Source organism: Lethenteron reissneri, chromosome 24, assembly GCF_015708825.2.
Source record: "Lethenteron reissneri isolate LAM-NWPU_2019-01 chromosome 24, ASM1570882v1, whole genome shotgun sequence".
NCBI lineage: Eukaryota > Metazoa > Chordata > Hyperoartia > Petromyzontiformes > Petromyzontidae > Lethenteron > Lethenteron reissneri.
The window spans coordinates 5,043,138-5,065,646 of NC_083802.1; the positions used below are offsets into that span (position 1 = coordinate 5,043,138).

Sequence of the window (22,509 nt, forward strand, 5' to 3'; positions counted from 1 at the left end):
AAGCCACCAAAATTGATGAATATTGAATACATGGTTACTTTGCTACCAGGTTTCATTGTCGAGGGACATTTAGAAATTATTCATTGATCTGAAGGCATGCGGTGTTATTTAATTATTTACATTTACACAATACTTGTCGGGAATAATTTCATGAAAATCTATTTTCAATAATTGGATGTCTCAACCGAATGCCTAATTGAAACATTACCACTCTCCCAACTCTGGTCAGACCAGGCACATTTCAGCATTTAAAAAAATGCGGAACAACTGTATAGAAATACGAGGTAGGATCCTTTTAATTATCAACATTTAGGTTTCTGCGTGACGATAGAAATCACGAGCAATGCATGGAAGATGCGTTACAAGTGCGCAGAGAAAATCAATTTGGTCCTATGCGCTTGTAATGCACGATAGTGTGTTCGGAGCAGCCGAGCGCTCAAGGTATGCAGATCGTTCTCATCTGTATGCACGACGAACGCAGGCTCCGTTAAAGAGCGAGACCGAGCGCCTCGGCACATAAAATAACAAAACGATGGCGATCAAAACCCGGCGACAGCTTTGCGACCCCAAAGGGGGCATCTTGGCAGGTCCAAAGCCCCGGGTGATTTAGGATGTCTCCGCAACCCGATTTAACGCGTAATGACATTAGCGGAAGGGCACAGCGTGGGCTCGGGCGCTACCTGTCCAAAGCGTGCCGCAAAGTGTATCAGCGCGGGCCTCTCCACGGAGACGCTCAGTTCGGCGCCCGCCTCGGTCTCCGACACCAGCCACATGACGCTCTCCAGATGACCGTTCTGATCGAAACAAAGCAGACAGACAACTTGTCACAACGCTGCCGACGCAGCTGCGCACGAGTGCACAAACAACGAAAGCACACAAACGCGACACACGTTCGTCAACAGCGCCGCCTCAAAGAGGGTGATGGAAGAAAAAGCAAAGCAACGTTTTGGTCAATGACCTCTTCTCTCCGATGTTAGTAATTGAATTTAATAACTTTATAACAATAATAATTGATTCAATTGTTTGTATATTCATGTCATTGTATCTATATATATGAACCTTCATATGAGAGAAACACATTTTAGCTGAACATACCAGGAATGCACTCATATTATTACGACACTTAATCTTGTGACGTGCATAACAGTTGAATGAAGTATCTGTCATTTAGGTACAGGGTGGAATGCTCTTGCAAATTACTCCATACTATACTTCCTAGTGTATGCTTTACTGCAGATGGTGCCCTTTGGTGTACCACTATAAGGCAGATTTAGGATCGAAGTTGTAATTATATTTTTTACAAATGTTCTACTTTTTCCAAAAACATTTCTAATAACTAGACAATTCTAATGCGTATAAGCTTTCAATAAATTCCAAATATGAATGTTACTGACAATCACTGCCTCGATTAAAGATCAATATATGAATGCGAGTAGAATATACGCTTGCTTATGCCAGAAAATGCTACAATAAGAGATTATAATAGTATATCTGATCGCTATACCAAACAATATCATAGATCATGTTTTTACGTAAATAAAACACATAGCTGGCAGTGAGTGTTGGTGGATTGCATAAATGTAGTGACTCTCCCTTTCCCGTGGGTGTCAAGGTGCCATACCCTGGCTCGCCAGAGAAGGCAGTACAGCAAGTGGACTAATTGCCATCTGTTTCCATCTGTACGGGGATACAGTGTTTCCCCCCCGCACACGAGGGATTCCTCCGGGTGCTCTGGTTTCGTCCCGCTTGTATAAACGATCATATATAATGCGCGTGTCCGTCCGTCATGCTCTGTATTTTCCAAATGGTACGTCATGCGAATAACGCGTTAAACAAAGTGTATCTCTTGGCGAAGACGTGCCTGCAAAACTGTAACCTGTCGAAATTAACAACATTTTACCTCCCAAAATTTAGAAAAATAACATCCAGTACAAACCGATGGGAGCCAAAATCTTCTGGATGAGTGACTCGCGTATTACTGGTGGAATCGTCTGTAAGTTGAGTTTCCTGTGATTTACATTTAAATCTGTTCCACATGACGTCATCGTCCCTCAATCAACGCCTATGGCCTGGGCGCGGTGACATCACCTTATAGGGTTGAATGACGCCATGATGAGGCGATTGCTCTTAATGCCAAACGCTTACTGGTATGCTATTATTTAATTTATTATTTTATCTTTATACGTGACTTTACCGAAAGAACCAAAGAATAGGTGTGCAATAGTGAAACAGTTAACGCACGACCCTGCGTGTGATTTAGGGTGCTCTTGTAGCCCTGTTTTAAAAGCAGCCGTACGATTTATGACATTGTCTTAAGCACCACTGTAACAAGTGCATTTCCATTTAGCATTTAGCATTATACAGAATGTCACCACGCTGGACATTATCAGTGTAGCACACATTTGAGAGGAGAGCAGATTTCTCGGACTTTAGCGTAATACCAATTTGGATCGTTTAACCCTTTCACATCCACCATCCTTTGGTGTAGAGGAGTGAAGAATCTGCGACAAGCTGTATCACGAGGTGACCGTGGGTTTCAGCAGCCTTTTTATAAACGAGTCTAGAGTCTCCAGCAACGGCTGGAAATACCGCATCCTGCAGACAATGCAAAAGGTGCCGTGCAAACACAGGCTATTAATTATGCCTCCACAATTGTCTGAAATCCTCTGTATGATGGGATGCAGTTAACAAATAATATATTGCTGCAGGTGAAAAGATTAATGATTGTAATAAGAAAAAGTAATGACTAGCGATTTTGTTAACAGGGGCTTTAAAAATATATGTGCATTTGTTTATTTATATACTGCCGTATTTTACCACGGATTAAAAATACAATTGCAAATGGGTTATTAAATACATTGGTTGTAATAGCCATCTGCTGAAGGTGACACACATGGCCGGGTTTATTTAAAGGCACGGCATTCAAACGCCGAGTCTTGAACATGCTTCACTGTATGTATATCATTTAGGCAAAAAAAGATATAAGCTGCATAAAAATGTACTGAAATTAATTCATGAAACTGCTAATGAGGGTACATTAATTTCTTAATTTTTGAAAATGGCATTGTAAAAGTTTTTGACACGTCAATATACACAAGGCGTTATCACTTTTCTCGATATACGAGAACACAAGCATTGTGCAGTTGTTTGTTTGGATCGACCAAATATAGCTGATGGGAGTTCTATCTCAATGATTCCACTGCACTATAAACATGAATACAAACCACCTATTATGCATGTACCACTATACCATACTTTCGTTTGTAATTGTTGGGTCCGTTTCCCTGCCAATCTATTTCAATTGTGGCATGAGTGTCATATTCATTTGACAACAAATCAATTTTAAAAAATCTAAAGGAACAGTGCACACTGTGTATCAGAGAACTGCCTACGGATAAGATATTTCACAGGATTCCAATTTCAAACCTTTATAAACAGTTTGCCTTTAGAGGCTAACCCCCTTTTCCTGATGACGACCGCTTGTGTTGCGATCGAAACGTCGTGGTTTTTATTTAAATTTTATTATTTTTATCTACGTGACATTACCGAAAGAACCAAAGAATATAGTTTTTTTATAGTTTGAAAACTTACGTCTTTATAACAGTTTTTTGTGTTTAGTTTTCTGCCCTTCTCCCGCACCTCCATACGGTGTGAAAGAGGTTCAACATAAGTACATGTGTAGTGGTATAGCGCTGGCTGCTGGCGGAAAAGAGTAACTGCGGTGTACGGCAGTACTCGCGTCAGAAGGCCACAATATATACGAGAGGGGGACATCTAGGGGAAAGGTCACAGAAGGGGCCCATCGGGAAGCCTCGGGAACCGGCTAGTAGGTTCCAGAAAGAGGGCATGGCCGAGGCAGAGCAAGGCCACACTGGGAGTATAAGAGGGGGCCCTGAGCGGGAGCTCGGGGCTGTTGCTGGAAGTGGAATCCCCGTCGTGCTGTTCAAGATCATCGTCGTCACCATCTCGTCGTCGTCACCATCTCGTCGTCATCACCATCTCCTCGTCGTTGTCTCCGTCTTCACCATCCCGGGGCACTGCTAGTCAGACAGCCTACCAACTGTTCTAACTAAGCAGTGCCGTCGACAATAGACGGTCTTTATTATAATAGTGTGCACCCACGTAGGGTGCGTATTGTCCCGATGGTGCTTGTTAAATAAAACAAGTGCCTCCAAGTCTTACTGTCTCCGATCTGCATCACTACACATTTACAAAAACTTACTTCAAGTGCTTATACAGTATATCCTTTGGCGAAACTACGTTGGAGGTGGTGCACAAGCTCAAATAATGTCACTCGTCCATCAATAACACTGCCTTAAAACAAGTCTATATTAGGTGCTGTTTGGGGCAGTGGCCTTTCTTCGCTGTGCGGTGTGCAGAAGGTCCATTGCCCAAAACGGCACCTACACTTCGTGCTTGTCCTTTATACAGTAGGGGGCGCACTTTCCCATACACTCTGCCAAGAGATGGTCGCATAAAAGTGAAACCGATGCATTTAATTCACAGAGCAGGCATGTAGCCAAAACAAGGGCAACATCTAATTTTAAATGATGGGGATCGTTGAGCAGGAATTAGTGTCCAGGTTAAGACAATTGTCTACCACTTAGGAACCTGGTTTTAGCGTGAAGATCATTGCCAGCTCAGTGTTCTGACTGCAGAGCCACCCAGTAATCTCTTGGTATACCACAAATTAAAATATGTGTACCGGCCTCATTTTTCAAAGATTTTAAAGATAGTGAAGCGAATTTTAGAGCAAAGGTATGAAACAAATAGTTTGTTGCCATGGGACCATGTAATAAAAAAAAAATATGATAAAATATATGATGATGATGAAAGAAAAATATATGGCTTACTCCACCTGCACAAAGAATTGCCTCTTACTAAAAGACCATGATGGGATGCTTAGACAGTGAGGCTACACATATAGACACAACTAGGAAAATATTTACAAACGGGAAGGCCATTGAGATTTAATGGCTTCCACCCCCCCTCGACCCATCTGTTGTAATATTTTGAAAAAGGAATTCATGTCATGTGCCAGGTTACTGTACATGGTAGAGCTGATAAGCAGCGCATGGGTCAAAAAGCCAAATTAGCTGAATTATCTGTCACAAAGGGAAACGTTTCCCAAAAAGGTTGACCCTGTTGACATCAACACCGTGTGGTACACTTCCATGTGCAACTTTATTACGTGTCAGTGTGCAGGAGAACTGTACACAATCAAATGTTCATATTAGTCACTGGTTATAATCGGATCTAATTTATATTCATAGAGCATCTTCACTCAAGGCACTTGGCATAGCTTGACATAGCTTACAAAACTATAAAGATAATGCTGGCCAGCAAGAGATAAACATTTTACTTTTCAAGTGGTCCTCATTGCACACCCTATCATATCTTATCCATTTACACATTCTAAACGTAATATTTGCACGGAAAAAACCTGCATTGCCAAGAATGGTACATGTGTGTTCATGGTTAGCCAGGTATTGCTGTTCTTAGTCTCATGTAAATTGCAAAGGTTATGAGAGTCAAAATAAGATACCCGTACATAGCAGATACATGTGTCAATAACACTGCCTAGAAATGAATGTTATTACGAACGTGTTGAGTTGTGTTTGTTGACTGTGCTTGTGCACCACTGCCAAATGCGGCATCGCCAAATAATTTGTCTAAACATAGCAGGGCCAATAATACTGCGCTTCAATACCACAAGCATAACATTCGTTTGTCATCAACATCAGCATGCAGTTCAGAACTGGCATGTTTGGAGAATTGGTAGTTCACTTGATGCTATCTGTATCCAAATATTAATAATAATAATAAGTCCACAGCCCCTTTAACAATCCACTTCCCAGACCGTGTTTGTGATGCGATTTTTTGAATAGCATACTTCGCCACGCTGGTGAGTGTGGCTTGGTTAAGACAGTGGGTGGAGACAGGATCAGTTCAAATGCCACTGACTACTGGTGTTTGCTGTTGCCGGGAATCAAATTCAGGTCACTGGGTTTGGAGCTCAGTGCACTAACCACAGTGCCACCGCTCCCCAGATCATTCTCATATAACTTACTCAGATGCTTTGTTTAGTATTCATGAAAGTTTAAAGGCAATAGTGTACAGATATAGACTCTGAAAATGCCTCATCATAGCTACTAACACTCCCTTATTGCTTTAGAAGCTAACCCCCCTTCTCCTGATGACGGCCGCTTGTGTTGCGATGGAAACGTCGTAGTTTTTCTTTGAACCTATCTACGTGACTTTACCGAAAGACCCAAAGAATACATATATAGTAGGCAAATATGGTGAGCCAATGACCCTTATTCAAAGTTGAGAGATCTGAGAGCACTGTTATATCTAGATCCATTCATCGTCAATACCTCAAATTAATTACCCAGAAAGATATTGAACGTGAAACTGAGGTGCTCATCCAATAATGAGCAGGTATGAATAAAAATATTGATAGAATTAACAGAGATTATGGTGATTAGAGGTCAGTTATTATACTCGCTTGCTCAGAAAGTACACATCGGAGTCAAGAGGAATCGAGGTTTTAAAGTTGGTAAGTGCTGTGAAAATAAATGATGTGTGGTTAATGTAGTTTTCATCACCAAAGTGATATGTAAATTGAATATACATATCCAAGCATTTCAATTCGAAGGCTCCAATATTAAAACAGCCTAGCGTCACTGGATGAAGTTGCCTATTCCAAAACGTGATAGCTTCCACATGTCAAGAGTGGAGCTGGAATTAGGCCCGGTAATTTTTTTAAATGTTGCCGTGCTTGTGGTGTAATTTGTATTCATAAGTTTACAAAACTCAACCCAAATATACAGCTCAGCAATTCACGACAATGGTAATGTGATGGATGTGATTTGTAGTAGATATTTTCTAAGCAAGATGCAGCTGCGATTGCTAGAGATGTAATTTTGAGTTATTTCTGTGGTCTCTTTGATGGCATATTGTTGGACTTGTACCCACCGGTCACTTCAGAGAGTGCTGATTCATTGGCCTCCAATAGAAACCATTTACGGCACGCATGAGATTTACTCTTGGCACTCATGGCAATATGTTTTCCATAACAGAGTCTTAATAATGCACACTTATTAAAGCGCTTGCTTTTTAAGGCTTTTGCATATTGATGACTGATTAATTATTTATCAGTAGAAGAGTAAAGCTTGAATGTTGTCATATGGCTCAGGGGTCCTAGCACTGAGCCAGTGCCACTGGGTTCAAACCCTGGCAGCCAACTGTGTTTAAACTCTGTTGTTAAGTGGAGCAAGTTGATGGTCCCAGTCTGGTTACCAATGTATGTTTGCTGAACTTCTCTTGCCCCATATGTAGCCATCCATGCTGATCGGAGGTGTGGGGGAAGGATAACAAACTAAACACAAAAAGCAGCTATAAACAATTGAGTTCCCAATCTAGATTTAAAATGCATAGCTCCAGTGGCTTCCTAATATCGGAAGGAAGAGCTTTACAGATGACTGTAGAAGCGCATTGGAAAGCCACTGGAGGATCACCGAAGTTGGTGTGGTGGTTTATGCTTCTTGGTGAGATCAGCATAGTATTGTGGTTAATTTGTGGAAAGCACTTTGTGTGTAATGAGTGTGACTTGATAACGTAGTCCTTGGGCGATCGGATCTGCTGAAACACTGGGCTCAAATACTGGCAGCCACCTGTATATAAGCTCTGCTCTCACGTATAGAAAGTTGATGGTCCCAGTCTGGTGATCAATGACTTCATTTTGCTTATTCCAGCTCTGAGACTTCAACATTTTGGTTTGATTTACATGCAATAAAAAATACTTTGCAGGGTATTAAACGTATGCTCCTTGTGTGGATGAAGAGGTTTATTGGCTTCAGAAACAGTTCTCTGATATCATCTTCCGTAGCCATTCTCTGGCACGGGATGATGCAAAACTAGCTACACATTTCTGAATGGAAATCTATATTTTCTAATTACATGACACCAAGAGCACTAGTTGGAAAAAAGGGCGTAAAAATTAGCTGATGTAAACTGTACTGTCCCATAGCATAGTTTTACTTAAGAACAATATTGCAATTCATTATTTTCTAAAAGGGTTACGCCAAGCTGAGTTGAAGGATCCGACTGATGCAAGTGTGATGTGGGGGTGTGGTGCCATCAATACCATTGACCATGATGACCTCTTGATCTTGATATAGATATTGAGCGACATATTGATTACATGTTTTTTTCATTTCATTTGGATCAGAATCAAAGTAGAGCACCTTGTGAGATTTCATTGACATATCTCTTTGCCACAATAAACCTGGAAATGGACATTATCAGAAGCAATTGCACCGGTCCAAAGAGATGCTCTGTGAAGAAAATAAATGGGCGCCCTTTTATCTCAATCACCTACTGTAAGAGGACATCTTGCAGAAAATCACGGATCATCGTTTGCCAACGATGATGGTAAACAATTTGAGCTTCGTGCGTTAGCACCGCCACCCACGCATGCAATTCCCTCTAATTTAATTGCCAGATAATTACGTCCGGGAAGGATGAGACGTTCGACACAGCGGGCGGCGTTACGGCTCGAGCAGTGGATCTCTGCCATGCGTGTGGGGGGGGGGCGTGTGCTAATGATGGACCTTGATGGCGGTGGCCGTGGGTGTGAGGCCCTCTGCATTCCGCTCCAAAAGCCCGTCCTCGGGGAGGGCAGAGGCCAGGTACTGAAGGCACTCGAGCTGCCCGCTGGCGGCTGCCATGTGCAGGACGTTGTTTGCCCCCTCGTCACGGATCCTCTCCGCGCTCTCCGACAGCTGCTTGCGCTGGGAGACAGGAGCCGTGCATCATTACCATTGCAAGCAGGAAGGGGGCACGGGCCTTTACGGGAATAACGTAGGACGACGGTAAAAGACGCATAACTTCCTCACCGATGTCACAGCCGCTTGGTTCATGTCATCCCTTGTATTATTTGTGATACTCACCGTTACCTGTCAAGGCAATCCAAACAGTCCAAAACTATGTAAGCACAGCTGCCTTAAGCATCTGAAATGCATGCAAATTGTATACATTTAGCAAAAATGGAAAAGGGGACTTTTGGGAGTCTGCAACAAAGTTATATGGGTAAGATAAAATGTTCCAATATCTACATGCACTGGTTAAAATACAAATTATTGGCTTCTTACTCAAAAAATCATGGGACAATGTTCATAAGCAAGTGGTAAAAAGGCCAAATGCTTATGTTGCAAATTAGTTATTCAATAAAACGACGGCTGTTGACTTCCCCATTAAGTGGTCATTATATTGTGAACTACAGATGGATGAAACACTGACTGGCTGCAATTTGAAATAACAAGTTTCAATCAAGAGCTCTAATTCCACAAAACCACCCGGATGTTTATCACTAGTTCATGGTGTATGTTTACCATCATCAGCATGTATAATACCGTGAGCAAAGCTGTGAAATTAATTATGAAGTTTTATAATTCGACTTAATATCATAGAGCTAAACAAGGCCCAATGAAAATGTTGGATTTATTCCAAAACTAGATTATTCCATGCCCCATATGGGCCGGCTACCCTATACCAAGATATACATTCAGATCATTACCTACATGGCATAGGTTTAATTCTCACAATAACATCTCCATCATTTACTTAAGCTGAATGTAGCATTCCAGTCTTAAACGATTGTCCATAAATCACAATGAACATGCTGGCAATTCCACGTCTGCAAATGTAATAAAGTAACATATAAACCTCTATTGCATTGCAAATTTACGGCTAAGCATAAGAAAAATATTCTCTCTAGCATGCCGCTGCTTTTTACAAAACCAAAATTTTACACTTAATTCGAAAGTATAATCATATATTACATTCCATAGATAAGGTTATCTGATAGCTACCTGCCTCATATGATTAAAACGTATCTTTATGAAACAAGTGAAAATGAAACAATAAAATTCTCACGACTGCAACACAAGCAATCATCATCACACCTGATGATGCTTGCTTGTGTTGCAGTCGACACGTCGTGAGAATTTTTTATTGTTTTATATTTTTATTGTTTTATTATTTCCCTTCTACGTGACTTTACCGAAAGAACCAAGAATATGAATCCCTGCAGTCACGAAAGCTTTAAATCAAAAGTAAAAATGAGTAACATTGCTTTCAATTAAAAATGACGAAATTAGCCAAAGGAAATACAACGTGCATATCGATGCACGTTCAGTTATTATGCTTCCCCGTATATAGTAAACCACTGTAGCCTCTGCCTTTTCAATGGAGGAATATAAAGACTACAAACCTCGAAATTGGCATTTGGCTCCTGAACATATTGCCATGCGCATGAAGAGAATTTGCTTTCCCCCATTCTGAATGATACGTCCTCGGTTTTTTTTCTGCACAGAATTTTACTTTAAAATGTAGCTGTATTTAAAAAAGTGCACCTGCGCTGATGCATGACGGGCCCCCTGTTTTCGCCTGATTTGATTGCAAACATAAGTCCAGCAGTAAAATAATGAAGCCCCGTGCAAAGAGCAGCAAAAACTTGCGGGAGGCACGTGACAATTCATCAATTAAAATTGCTCCTGACGTTCGTGACACATGCTCTGAATCATGTGTGCAAGAATCAATATGTTTTCAATTCGTGCCTATTTTACGAAACACTTGTCACAGCGGGTGGCTTGAATGAATCTAAAAGAGACAGCACGAAAGACAGTAGCCATTGAGATGGTACAAATAGCACAAAAGAGTCAGTGCTGATGAATAAAACGGCACGAGTGTGACATAAGAGTGGAAATGAGACAATACAAATAGGCTAAAAAACAATAGATTCCTGGATTAAATTGTGACCCTGAATCGTGACACTCCATTACATCGTATGGGGCTGAATCACTACGTGCCAAGAATTCAAGGTGGGAAGATGTAGCGATGACGGAGAATGTCATGATTATAATTATCAACGCGTTGAAAGATAAATGTTTGGATCGTCCGTGTAATAAATAAACAAGTATTGCAAAGCCCCCAAAATATATAGAAATTATAATTAAATAAAACCTTCAATACCGTTTTAGTTTATTTGCGAGAATTGCAACGTTTGCATATTTTTGATGATAACTTTCATTCTCAATCACCCAGGGGATACCAGAAGGGAATAACCTGGGTACTGAGCCTGTGTGGGTGGGAGTACGGGGTAGGATTTTATTCGGTGCGTGTGCGCGTGCGTGCCCGTGTGCGTGTGTGCAAGAGGCCGGTGCAGCAGTGGGGAGCCGGTAAAGGGAATGGGTTGACATGAGGCGCGTGCTGCTTCCTGAACAAACTGTTTAACAATATAACGCTGAGTTAGCTGTGTTCAGCGAGCCCTAAATTAGAGATATTGCACATGAGTTTTAGCAGATAGACCTCAAATAAACATCTGAGTTTTTTTGATGGTCGTGGTTCTTTAAACATGACCAGCTTTTTCAACGTAGAATTGTTACATCTTTTCGAGTACATTTCCCAGATTGCTGCCGTCTCTTCCATCCCAAAAATTATCAGCAATGGTCAATCCACTGCTGGATGAATGCCTCTCAAAGCCGCCACCTTCTCTTGTGATCCTGCAATGTAATAATCCAAATAGCACTTGCACAATAGTTGATTTCATGGCTCACTCGCATCTGTGGATCTCCTCCCAAGACTCCTTCCATTCCTTGGCTACCACTGTCATTATTCTTGACCACTGGCCACCGTCACTTCTCATGACGTGTTCTGCCCAATCCCGCTTACTTTTATCAACAATTAGAATGATGTCTTCTAACCTGCGTGTGTTTCCTAATCCACGTGTCCTCTTTGTGTCTCTCAATGTAACCGCATGCAATATTACGCGCATACTACCTGCTATGAAATATGGTTCATAAACGTGAACATTAATAAAACAATGGGAAAAAATGCGCACAGCATAAAACAAACCCACATTGACCACTTAATGACTGAAAATATCCCTCTGTCTAAAAATGTATTTTTCTCTGTTAAAAACTGAGAAGGGGTTATCTTTTCTCTCTCACCTCTCCAAATAGATCTGTGTTAATGGTCCCCGTGACCCAGTACACTCTGCATGGTTTCCACCACGGCTGCTCTCCTGCAATGACTCCATGACCTCTAATTTTAGACCTCACTTCGAGTTCAGCCTGGTCCTCACTCATTCTTTTGAAACCTCTGACCACTCTGTTGTTAAGCCAAAGGCTAGGGTACTGTGTGTCCCTGGAGATCAAATGTCGTTGGAACAAAAGCTGTGAGATTTCGCAGAAGGAAGCATTGGCATGGTCTGGTGGCATCAGAGACATTGCCTGTGATGCCTTGATGACCTCTTGACCTTGAATGTTAGATACGCTGTATATACTGTATATATGTTTTACCAATATCTGGCACAAAGTATCATTTTATATATTTTTTGCGATGTGTAAAAAAAATGTTCAACCAGCACGAATGTGAAAACTGTTAAATCGTCAGAAGTTATTCTTATTACAAGGCATCATTATTATATTTTAATAAATCATGAGGTGTTCTATTTCATAAGCTGTAAATATGTGATGCAAACCGTTTCAGTAAAAACGGGTTGTCTCAGATGGTTCCAACAAAACCACGCAGCTTCTTCAGAGGTGAGTTATAATTAGAAACATTTTGAGAAATAAATAATTACATGGTAGAATGTAATAAAATATGGTTCCATTTATTTAATGTAAAAATAGCCCTCGAGCATCATTACATGCAGTCTTTATATGCCGTGTGCCCTGGTCAATGATGTCACAAAGGTGCGCTGTGAGTGACATCACAAAGCGTTTTTGCTACGGTTAGAAAAGGCAGAGAGTGTATCATCTTCAGGGAACTTGAGGTATGAAAAACTTTTTTTTTAATTTTAATTGTTCATATTTTAACGTTTAATCTGTGCAGTGTTAGGAAGCAAGAGTTGTGCATTTTAAATACTTACTGGAATTCGTTACTGTAATACGATTAATAGTTGTAGGTAACACTCAATGTGTATCACCTATATCTTCCGATTATAGGATGCACTTTTTGACCTGTATTTTAAAGAAAGAGTTGAGGATGCATCTTATAATCCGGTAGGTGTGCAAGTGTGTGCTACAACCAGATTTGTATAATGTTATTGACATTAGGGACAAGTTTTTGGAACGTCTTACTTTCTAGAGCGTCTTATAACCTGGGGAACACGATATTACTTATTTTTACCGTGTGAAATGACGTCCACGCTTAGTGTTGATCGGTATTTTTTCAACATTACTCGATTGTTTTAAATTGAGAAACAAACCCAAAGCACGTAAAGGAAAATTATCATGTCAGAAACTTTATTTAATGAGAGATTTCGCTACAAACCCAACAATCATAAACTAATCCCTTTATTTACTAGGCTAAGGCAATATCATATCGACTTAACTCTCTATGATCCAGGGGGTTGTGGCATAACCATGCTTTCGGCAAGCAAATTGAATACAGCTTCACACACACGCTGGTTTAATTATATACACTGTGTAACAAAAAAATATTTGTTTTTGTTCCTGGGTCGTAAGTGTTCTTTTCTATGGATATTATTCCCCACAAACTTTGCTTTTGTGACCAGGACAGTGATATTTTGAAATGTACCTATTTTCAATGAGAAAACGTGCGCATTTGTGTCATTCCTTCGCATAAAGTCCTGGTCAAAAAAGCAAAGTTTGTGAGGGAATAATAGCCATTTTTTTATACTTTTGAGGCATAAGAAATTAGAAAATAACACTTACTACCTAGGAATAAAAAAAGTGTTACATATTGAATTATTAGCTTTACCTCACTAGTCATTGGTCAGCCAGTCCAGTCACAGTAAACAAATAAGAACAAAAGACATATCTCTATCTTCATCCAACATTCTACGCAGGTAGACAAGATATCCATATCTCTGATTCGTTTTCGGGTTGTTATTAGTGTTGTTCGACTGATGTAGTAGCACGTGGCACAACCCAAAGAAAATCTAAGAAACCAATCAGGACAACCGCAAAAATATATGTGTAAGCAAAACGCACATGCATTTTTATAGCCAAATATACATGTTTTCCAATATTCGTGTTTTGTTTAATCTAGGTTGCCTCTTCCATAACCACGAATAATCAACAGTTTACTGTATTTTATGCAGTTATCATATAGCTGTTGATGTAACCATAATGGAGGAAAAAAACCAATACAGGATTACTTTACTTGCATTAGCTGCCTACAATCAGTAAACTTCGTGCTGTCGTTATGAGACTGAATATATGATTCCCAAAAAATAAAGTAAAGGCTAACACAAAAAGCATTACAATGAAATTAAAACAAAAAATGTAGACAAATATTCACCCATAATCCATCTAGGCCCGGCAATAAGACTTCACTGCGTGACTGTAACAGTTCCTCAACCAGGGTGCCTGACATTTCCAGAAGGGAATGTAACCGTCATGAGGTGAATGTGTTTTGATCCAGAACAAAACCTCATGATTCATTTTGCATTGGCATTTCAGATTTTATCCAAGGCAACGGAAGCAAATACCGACCTGGGGGCTACACAGTCCTTATCTAGATATTTCACCTACAGAACCAACATATTCCACCATTGGAACCTCATTTTCCAGTAAAAAATATGATAATTGTTTTTTTACCCTTCTATCTGGCAACAACACTGACATCTATTTTACAAGGAGTCATGTTTGCATAGACCACAATACCTGCAGCCATAATGCAAACAAAAAACACAACTCTGATAATGTATGCACTGTCCTTGAAGTTGATTGGTCCACACCCGAGACAGCTTTCCGTAGAGCCTAGTCTCACGTGGTGTTGGACCAGATGACGCCAAAAGGCGCACTCAACATATTTCAGCATATTCACTCTCAACGTTGATGGGTCCAACCTTGAAGAGAAGATGACAGGATACACTACTCAAGAGGACATCACACCACCACCACACGTGTAGAACATCGGACCCTCTCCATTAGGACTGCCACCTGTGCTGACTTTCCCAGAATTCTGCTCTTTTGGAGGTAGCTGCCCTGGCAAATATGTCAGTTTTCCTCAGACACTAAAAGTCCTGGTTTCTGTAAGTTGTGTAATAATAATACACCACTTGAGAAAATGCAGTTGGATGTAGTTCTCCCCTTCTTCTGGTATTGTGAGCAGACCCGTAGCCAGACCTTCTGGCTGCCATGGCGAGGTGCCATCCTCGCCACCCTCACCAGCTCCCCCCCTGCCACCAGCACCGGCCCCAATAAGCTACTGCTTGTTTCCAACTACAGTATTCGGCTCCCGATTTTAGAGGTGTCCCCTTGGGAGGGACACCCGGGAGAAGCCCTGCCCGCCCCATCTGCCATGCAAAACCCGGCCCATCCTGCCCTTGCTGCGGCACTATTTGCGAGACATTCTGCTTCTCGTGATATGTGTTGTGTGACGGTTGTTTAAACCTCAGAGGTGGCAAACCTACACCCCATGCATTCCCCCCTTCATTGAGTGCATTCGTGCTGGTGACAGTGTCTCCGTTCCTCTCTCTGTGTGCCTCACTCCTTGTTTATTCTCACCTCGCTGAGGATCAGATTCGGCGGCTCTACCTGCACGCTCCCTGTATCATCTCGTGCTGTTGGAGACACCGCGGACTGGATGCCGTGACGCCTGAGTGAGGCTGCCATTAGTGAATCCCCCCCATCGCCACCAACTGTCTCTTTGGTGTGAGAGTAAAAGGCTGCTGTCTGTTTACGCTCATTCATAGGGGAGTCTTTGTTTCTTTTGCTCCATGATGCAGATCCTTTGAACAAAGCGGTGTTAAAATCCTCGCTTGCAATACGTTGAAGATTTTTGAGAGATGCAACGAGGATGTTTAGAGAGCCATACAGTACCTTCAATTGTTTAGTACTTATTCTTGGTTCTTTTGGTAAAGTGTTGCAATAAAAACGTCCTGAGAATTTTATTGTTTTTAAAATTATTTTATTGTTTTCCCTTCTACGTGACTTTACCGAAAAAACCAAGAATATGAATCCCTGCAGTCACGAAAGCTTTAAATCGAAATGTTTAGTATTTGTTTGGGGAATGTTACGTACAAGAGCGTCAATACACAATTTAAGATATCTGTTGGAGGAATACAACTGAAAAGCACACGGATACCTAGGGCAGTTATTGAAGATTGACAAGAGATGAAAATTATTAAACAAAAAGACGTACAAGAGCAGATGGGAGTGGTTTTGTAAAACTGAACTAATTGTGAAATTCAACATGTTAATATCCCTGAAGAAAAACACTTTAAAGCATTGTATATTACATGCCAAATGTCATACGGATTGGAAACCTGAACACTAAACAAGAGAAAGAAACGTAAGCTGAATAGCGTGAAAATAAACACGGAGAGGTGAATAGTTAGGGATACACTGACAGAAAGACGGAACACATGGATTAGAGAACACACACACAGGTATAAGACACAGTGTTGCCTACTCTTAGTTCTTTCGGTAAAGTCACATAGGTAAAAAAATGAAAAAAATCACGACGTTTCGGAGGCAACACAAGCTTCCGTCTTCAGGTTTTCACCTTTTACCTACGTGACTTTACCGAAAGAACTAAGAGTATGAATCCTTGCAGTCACGAAAGCTTCAAATCTAAAATAGTGTTGCCTGTTAACCAAAGTCGGCTTGGGCAGGACCCATTGCAAGAAGACATGAAGAACAATGGACAGAACTGGTGATGGAATGGCAACAAAGATTGACGCCCGTGGAGGTGAATCGATGAGATCAGCTCATCGGAATCGGAATCTTTGTTTAGACTGGAGGAATCCGATGAGCTTTGAGGCTCTTTTTCACAGAAGTTCCAGCTCATGGGCAACAGCTTGATGGAGGGATGGCAACGGCTGGGAGAGGCGTTCATCCAGCGGTGGATAGATCAAGGCTGATCATGATGCCTGTTATGTAATGGATTCACATTGCCCCTGACACAACTACATGATGTGTATTTTAAATGTATGCCCAAGTAACGGGGTGTTTTCCCCCCATGCTATTTGTAAATACTTTTAATCAATCAAACCCTGTATATTCTATGTGTGGACTGAATAGTGACCCCCCCCCCCCCCCACATGTTGCCGATTCACCAAATGACAAGGATGGTGAATCATTACAAGTCTACCGTTTCCTCCCTGGACATACAGTATGCATTTAAAAACATGGACAATCTCTTAACGGCATACACAGCGTAGTAATCTTATTAAAGCGATAAACTAGGGTGGTTTAAAAACATGCACGTTACGGCATAGCCCAGTGTGTCATTTTACAAAATTATCACTAATGCCTGATTATCCCGCCAATGCGTTGTGTATACTGTACATTCAGCTGGCTTCAGCATAAAAATGAACCTGGAACATGTATCCCCTTTGTGGCCTAATATCTTTTTCTCGTCGTGCTAGCAGGCTGCTTGCCTGCATAGAGGGTGAGTTATTGCCCTTCATGGCAGACACCAATCAAATCGCTCCCAATATGTGCTGGAACATTTCCCTGCTAGCAGGAAGTGCTATCACAAAGCTCCGTTATTGTCCCTAATGGTATTCTATGAAATTCCATCACAAGAATACTTTAATTTTTTTCAGTTTCTGCATTTTCATATCTCCCGATATAAGCAGAGCCCACTCTCTTGGTGCGGTGGCCATTACTCGATCTGAGAACCGCTTATGGCTACAACAATTTCGCGCCCAACCACCAATGCTGCAAATACAGTGAAGTGGAACTAACATTTTGACGTCCCTTTGAAGCTTCTCCTGGTTTTAGTAAACTCTCGTGGAATTCTAATGAAAGGCACTAAATTTGAGATTGCCACACAACTGCCAGGCATGAAAAGACAGCAGTTTTTTTTTAAACTATATGATTTACTACAATCATTGTAAGTTATTAAGAATTATTGATGCTGGGTACGAGATAAAGAAAGAACCTGGCCTCATAAAATTGTATTTTGTTGGACATTCCAACGGTAGCCAGGTAAATAATGTAGGCACTATATTTAATTTTTACATCGCTGAAAAACACAAATTAACTAAAAAATAAGGCCACCTCACTATGTTCTATGTAGAATTATAAAGTATATGTTATTTAAGCACTGGTTCATAGCCCCTTTGTTTACAATAAGAAATGAGTCGAGGTAAATAACAGTGGTTCCTGTGCCAAAAAAAATAGCATGGGGACTGCATTGATTAATTAACTAAAATTATCACTGTACAACGGTGTTATGAATATTTACATATTATAAAAATACCTGCAATTATACTGTAAAAAAAAATCACAAAGATTCAAATGATAATCTGTGACCTACATAATCTGTCTTATGAATGGCAAAACATGCATAATAATGTAATCTGGAATTATATTGCGAATGGCTCATCTATTAATGTGGAAGGGAGGTTGTCTCAAATTATAATACTTAACGTACACGAAACATAAATTCTGCTTTGCACTTATAAACTGCAGTCATACCCATATATGATTTTCTCATATTTTAAGCAGTAGGAAAACAATTTAGCATGATTGTATTTCATTAATAATTAATCAAAAAAATTCCCACGAAGCAAATAAAACTTTATAGCATCGAATTACAGAATCTCCCAAACTGGTATCGCCACTTGAGTGACAAAAAATGGAATTGTTTGGCACTCAAGCTCCCTCAGGCAAAACGCCCTTGTATCTTCATTTTACTGTTTGCTCTCAGCAGCCTAATTATGCCAACATTGATCTACGGTCACAAGGGAAACCCAGAATTTATTTGGCAGCCATACTGAAAATTTCTTTACAAACTCCACTGGCCTCCAAGCGCGGCCATTGATGGAGATCTAGGCCTGATTAACCCAACGGCCCGTCCATTCTCTCGCTGCCAGCCACCAATGGTGTGAGAGTTGTTCTCCCGTTCTCACACGTTGCCACGCTCGACGGTGAATACTAATGGAGTCCAGACAACAGAGCGGGCCTGTTCCTCCACCCCATAACTCCCCCTCCCCACCCCAGTATCAGTGCCTTTCTCCAGCCAAGAGAGGCAGCAGCTCAATTTGGCTGCAAATCCCTCCATGGATATGAAGCAGTGATGGGCTGTCACGCACGGATAAAGTCCTTACAAAATTGGACTTTATTTCAACAAGAAAAAATTGCGCGCAATGATTTCCCTTGTATACACTGCATTGGAAGCACTTGAGACAATCCGTCACAAGGTCAGGCGAAAGGAATATCCTCTTCCTGAGGGCTTACTCTGTAGGAAACCTGCTTTATTTTTTTTACCTGAAAACTACGCTGTTTTAAGTTAATGGGCTTCATTAAAAGAATGGTCTTTGGCAACCAATTTATGTAATTGTTTTTGCTATGAAATATTAAACACAGATGGCTGCTTTAAAATAATTCCAATACTTATGTGATATGAAATGTAAGTTTTTTTTGGTTTCAAAACGTGTTTAGGCATGCTTAACATTTTACAAGCTGCAGTTTTGGCCACATATTCTTAAAATTGTATTCAATTATATTCTATCATTTAATTATATTTACCATGAAAGTTGCTACATGTAAGAAAAACAAAAGAATTAAAAAACGGCTTGTTTGAAGTACCGTTTAAAGCAAGGTGACATGTCTTACTGCAAATTATGAAACAAATCTTTTAAAATATCGATGAAGGTGTACATACCAATAGGGAAACATGGCCCTCCGCAATAGCAGTGATGATGCTCCTTGCCTTGGTCATCTCTTCTGGCTGGGGCATCAGTACTTCTATTCCCATCGCACCGCGAGCGGCATGCTCCTTCGTAACACTCTGACAAGCCGCCCCTCTCTCCTCCTCGCCCTCCGCACACTCCGAGATGGAATTCAGAACCCTGGGTAGAGTTTGGCTGATTACTTCTGCTTCGGGACACTTGAATGCCCCACCTGATGAAGAGCCAACCGTGAGACCTGTCGTCGTTGCTTCTAAGAGGTCTTGCTCATGTACATCGATCTCGTGCGGTTGTGTGCATCCCTGTCTGTCCTTGCCTTTGCCGTTTTCGTCTGAGCTTGTGTGCACGTCCGCTTTGGTCTGTGGGGCCGTGTGGCTCTGGCTCGTCACAGCTTTGCCGTTCACTGGGTCCCATTGAGCTTCTGTGGCAGACAAACAAAGACCCGAGCTCTGTGCCCTGTCAAGCTTGCACTGAGGCTCGGGCTTTCGCTCCTCGCCTGTGTCCATGGCAGCTGACTGGTAATTTGCATATGGAACGTCCAAAATTTCATCTAACTCTAAATCGTAGTGTTCCAGTTCTCCGAGGGACTTCCACAAGAATTGGAAGCTGTACGGAGAAGCCCGGGCCTTGCTCTGGCGCTCTGGAGACCCGATGAGCCCCATCTTGACACCAATGTCCGTGGCTTTGCTTTGGTCCACTTTGGCATCCGCAAACAAGCTTGAACCACCCTGCTTGCCCATGCTCATACCCAGCTGTGCATCGTGCCCAATTTGGGCCAGGACTTTAGGCTGCACAGCCCCTGGCTGCTGTGATGCGTGCTTTTTTAGAGGGCTTGATACGCTCCCAGTCACCGCTGGATGTTGAGGCTTGAGGAGCGACGAGCTACTGTGCCCTGCTGAGACAGGATGCTGAGGCTTGAGAGGCAAAGCTGGGCCAGTTTCCGGCGGCTGGTGGGTGAGAGGGGGTACACGTTTCACAGGCCGGTATTTGCTTTCTAAGAACATTCCAGGCACGGCTGGGTTGAGCTTGTGAAGAGAACCACCTGAAACATGAACAATAATAATAATATGCATCAGGCTCATTGCACTCCGTTATAGTCGGAACAGAGTTATTTCTTGCGCTCGGTGGCGTATCCAGAGTTTATAAGAAGGGCACACAAGGGAGCAGTTGTTGTGATCTCTGACTGCATTAGAGTAGAATCTGGGCACAGAAATTCATAAAAATGAATGGGACAAATGTCGACCCATACATACGGAGTTCAAACTTTCATTTTAAAAAATATGCCACATGTAACAAAAAATAAATAATTTTTTCAAAAAGGTTGTACAATTGATGTGCTGTCATTTTTGACAGAATATTGTATAAAAATGTCGTATTGAATTATTGGTGTTGGCAAGATGGATTTATAAAATTCAGCCAGTATCACAACAACCCAGTAGGCATCATAGTTTTGGCACAGCATCTGAATGTACTCTAGTACACATAAAGACAGACTTTAACAAAATGACAGACCTTGTGGTATAACAATATAGCGCGTGAAGGCCGTTTGAAAACACACCATAACCTTGAAGACCAGGGCATGTGGAAATAACAAACAGCGAAATGTTGTCAATTACCAATCTCCCAGTAAAGATTTGAGTGAAGAGATTCCTGTGTAACTCCTGCTTTAGAAATTAAAGTGAGTCGCAACAATGCTGAGGAATATTAAGAATCTACCAAGATAATCTAGATTTGAAGTTTTCGTGACTGCAGGGATCCGTACTCTTTGGTTCTTTCGGTAAAGTCACGTAGGTATAAAATAAAATAGATTAAATATTTTATACCTACGTGACTCTACCGAAAGAACCAAAAGAGAATGCACCAAGAGAAACCACATGTAGCTGTATCCCTCGTAGCTGCAAACATTCTGTTAAATTTACCGATAGTCTGCAAACAAAATTCATCTTCGAGTTGTCCATTTAAAATGGACACACACGAGGCCATAGCCAGGGTAACCGATGCATCTTTCTGATGAGGAAAAACTCTCGGCCTTTCAACTAGAAGATTGACAACAAAGTGAGCGGAGGCATTGTTGAAACTGTTTTCGAAGAACACATGAAAGATACAACATAACCTATTGATGTTTTTTTTACACAAACACATTTGTCTATGTTATGGGGGTATAGATGCATTGATCCACATATTGATATATAATCTTTAAGTTCACGATACATGCATCGATCATGATTCATGTCCTGTGGGTTCACGTGACCCTTGCAGACACTGGAGGCTGCTACATTAATCGCTTGTAGGGGAATTTAACAAAAAATTAAAAATCAAATTGAAACCTAGAATTGTGACCATTTATAGAGTCACCGGCGATGAATCGTTATACCACAAACACATTTAATTTTACATTGATGAATTCATGCATGCTGTTGTACGCTGATGGCTTCTGGCGCATAATACGGATCGTTATCTTCTTCTTGACCAACCCTCATTTGCCAAAACACTCAACACACTCGTCAACAACACAGCCTTCAAAGACAATATCTATATAATTGACCGATGTATCGGGCAATGGCCATTCTCAATAGTGCATAAACAGAGAGGCAAGAGAGATAGAGTAAATAAGGGTTGGAGACTATTCACATGCACTTTTAAGGTAACTATGTATAAGCCCATTTAAACACCGGTCATCAGAAAATAAAATAAAACGTCAAAGCCCCGTGGTGTTAAGTTTAAAATCCTCACGAAATCTATCTACCTCACTGTGCCTCTCTGTTGATGTGCAGGAGGGGCGGCTCGTAACATCGCTCACTGAAATATATGAAATATATTTTGTGCAT

At 41.1% G+C, this 22,509-nt stretch overlaps 1 protein-coding gene across 1 annotated transcript in view; it reads right to left on the minus strand.

Annotated features, from left to right (window-relative positions):
• SNCAIP (synuclein alpha interacting protein) overlaps window positions 1–22,509 on the minus strand; it is a 228,152-nt gene that overhangs the window by 25,461 nt on the left and 180,182 nt on the right. Inside the window, 3 exon segments of the mRNA XM_061558015.1 lie at window positions 681–794; window positions 8,616–8,795; window positions 19,657–20,723. Of these exon segments, the coding sequence (XP_061413999.1) occupies window positions 681–794; window positions 8,616–8,795; window positions 19,657–20,723 (1,361 nt within the window).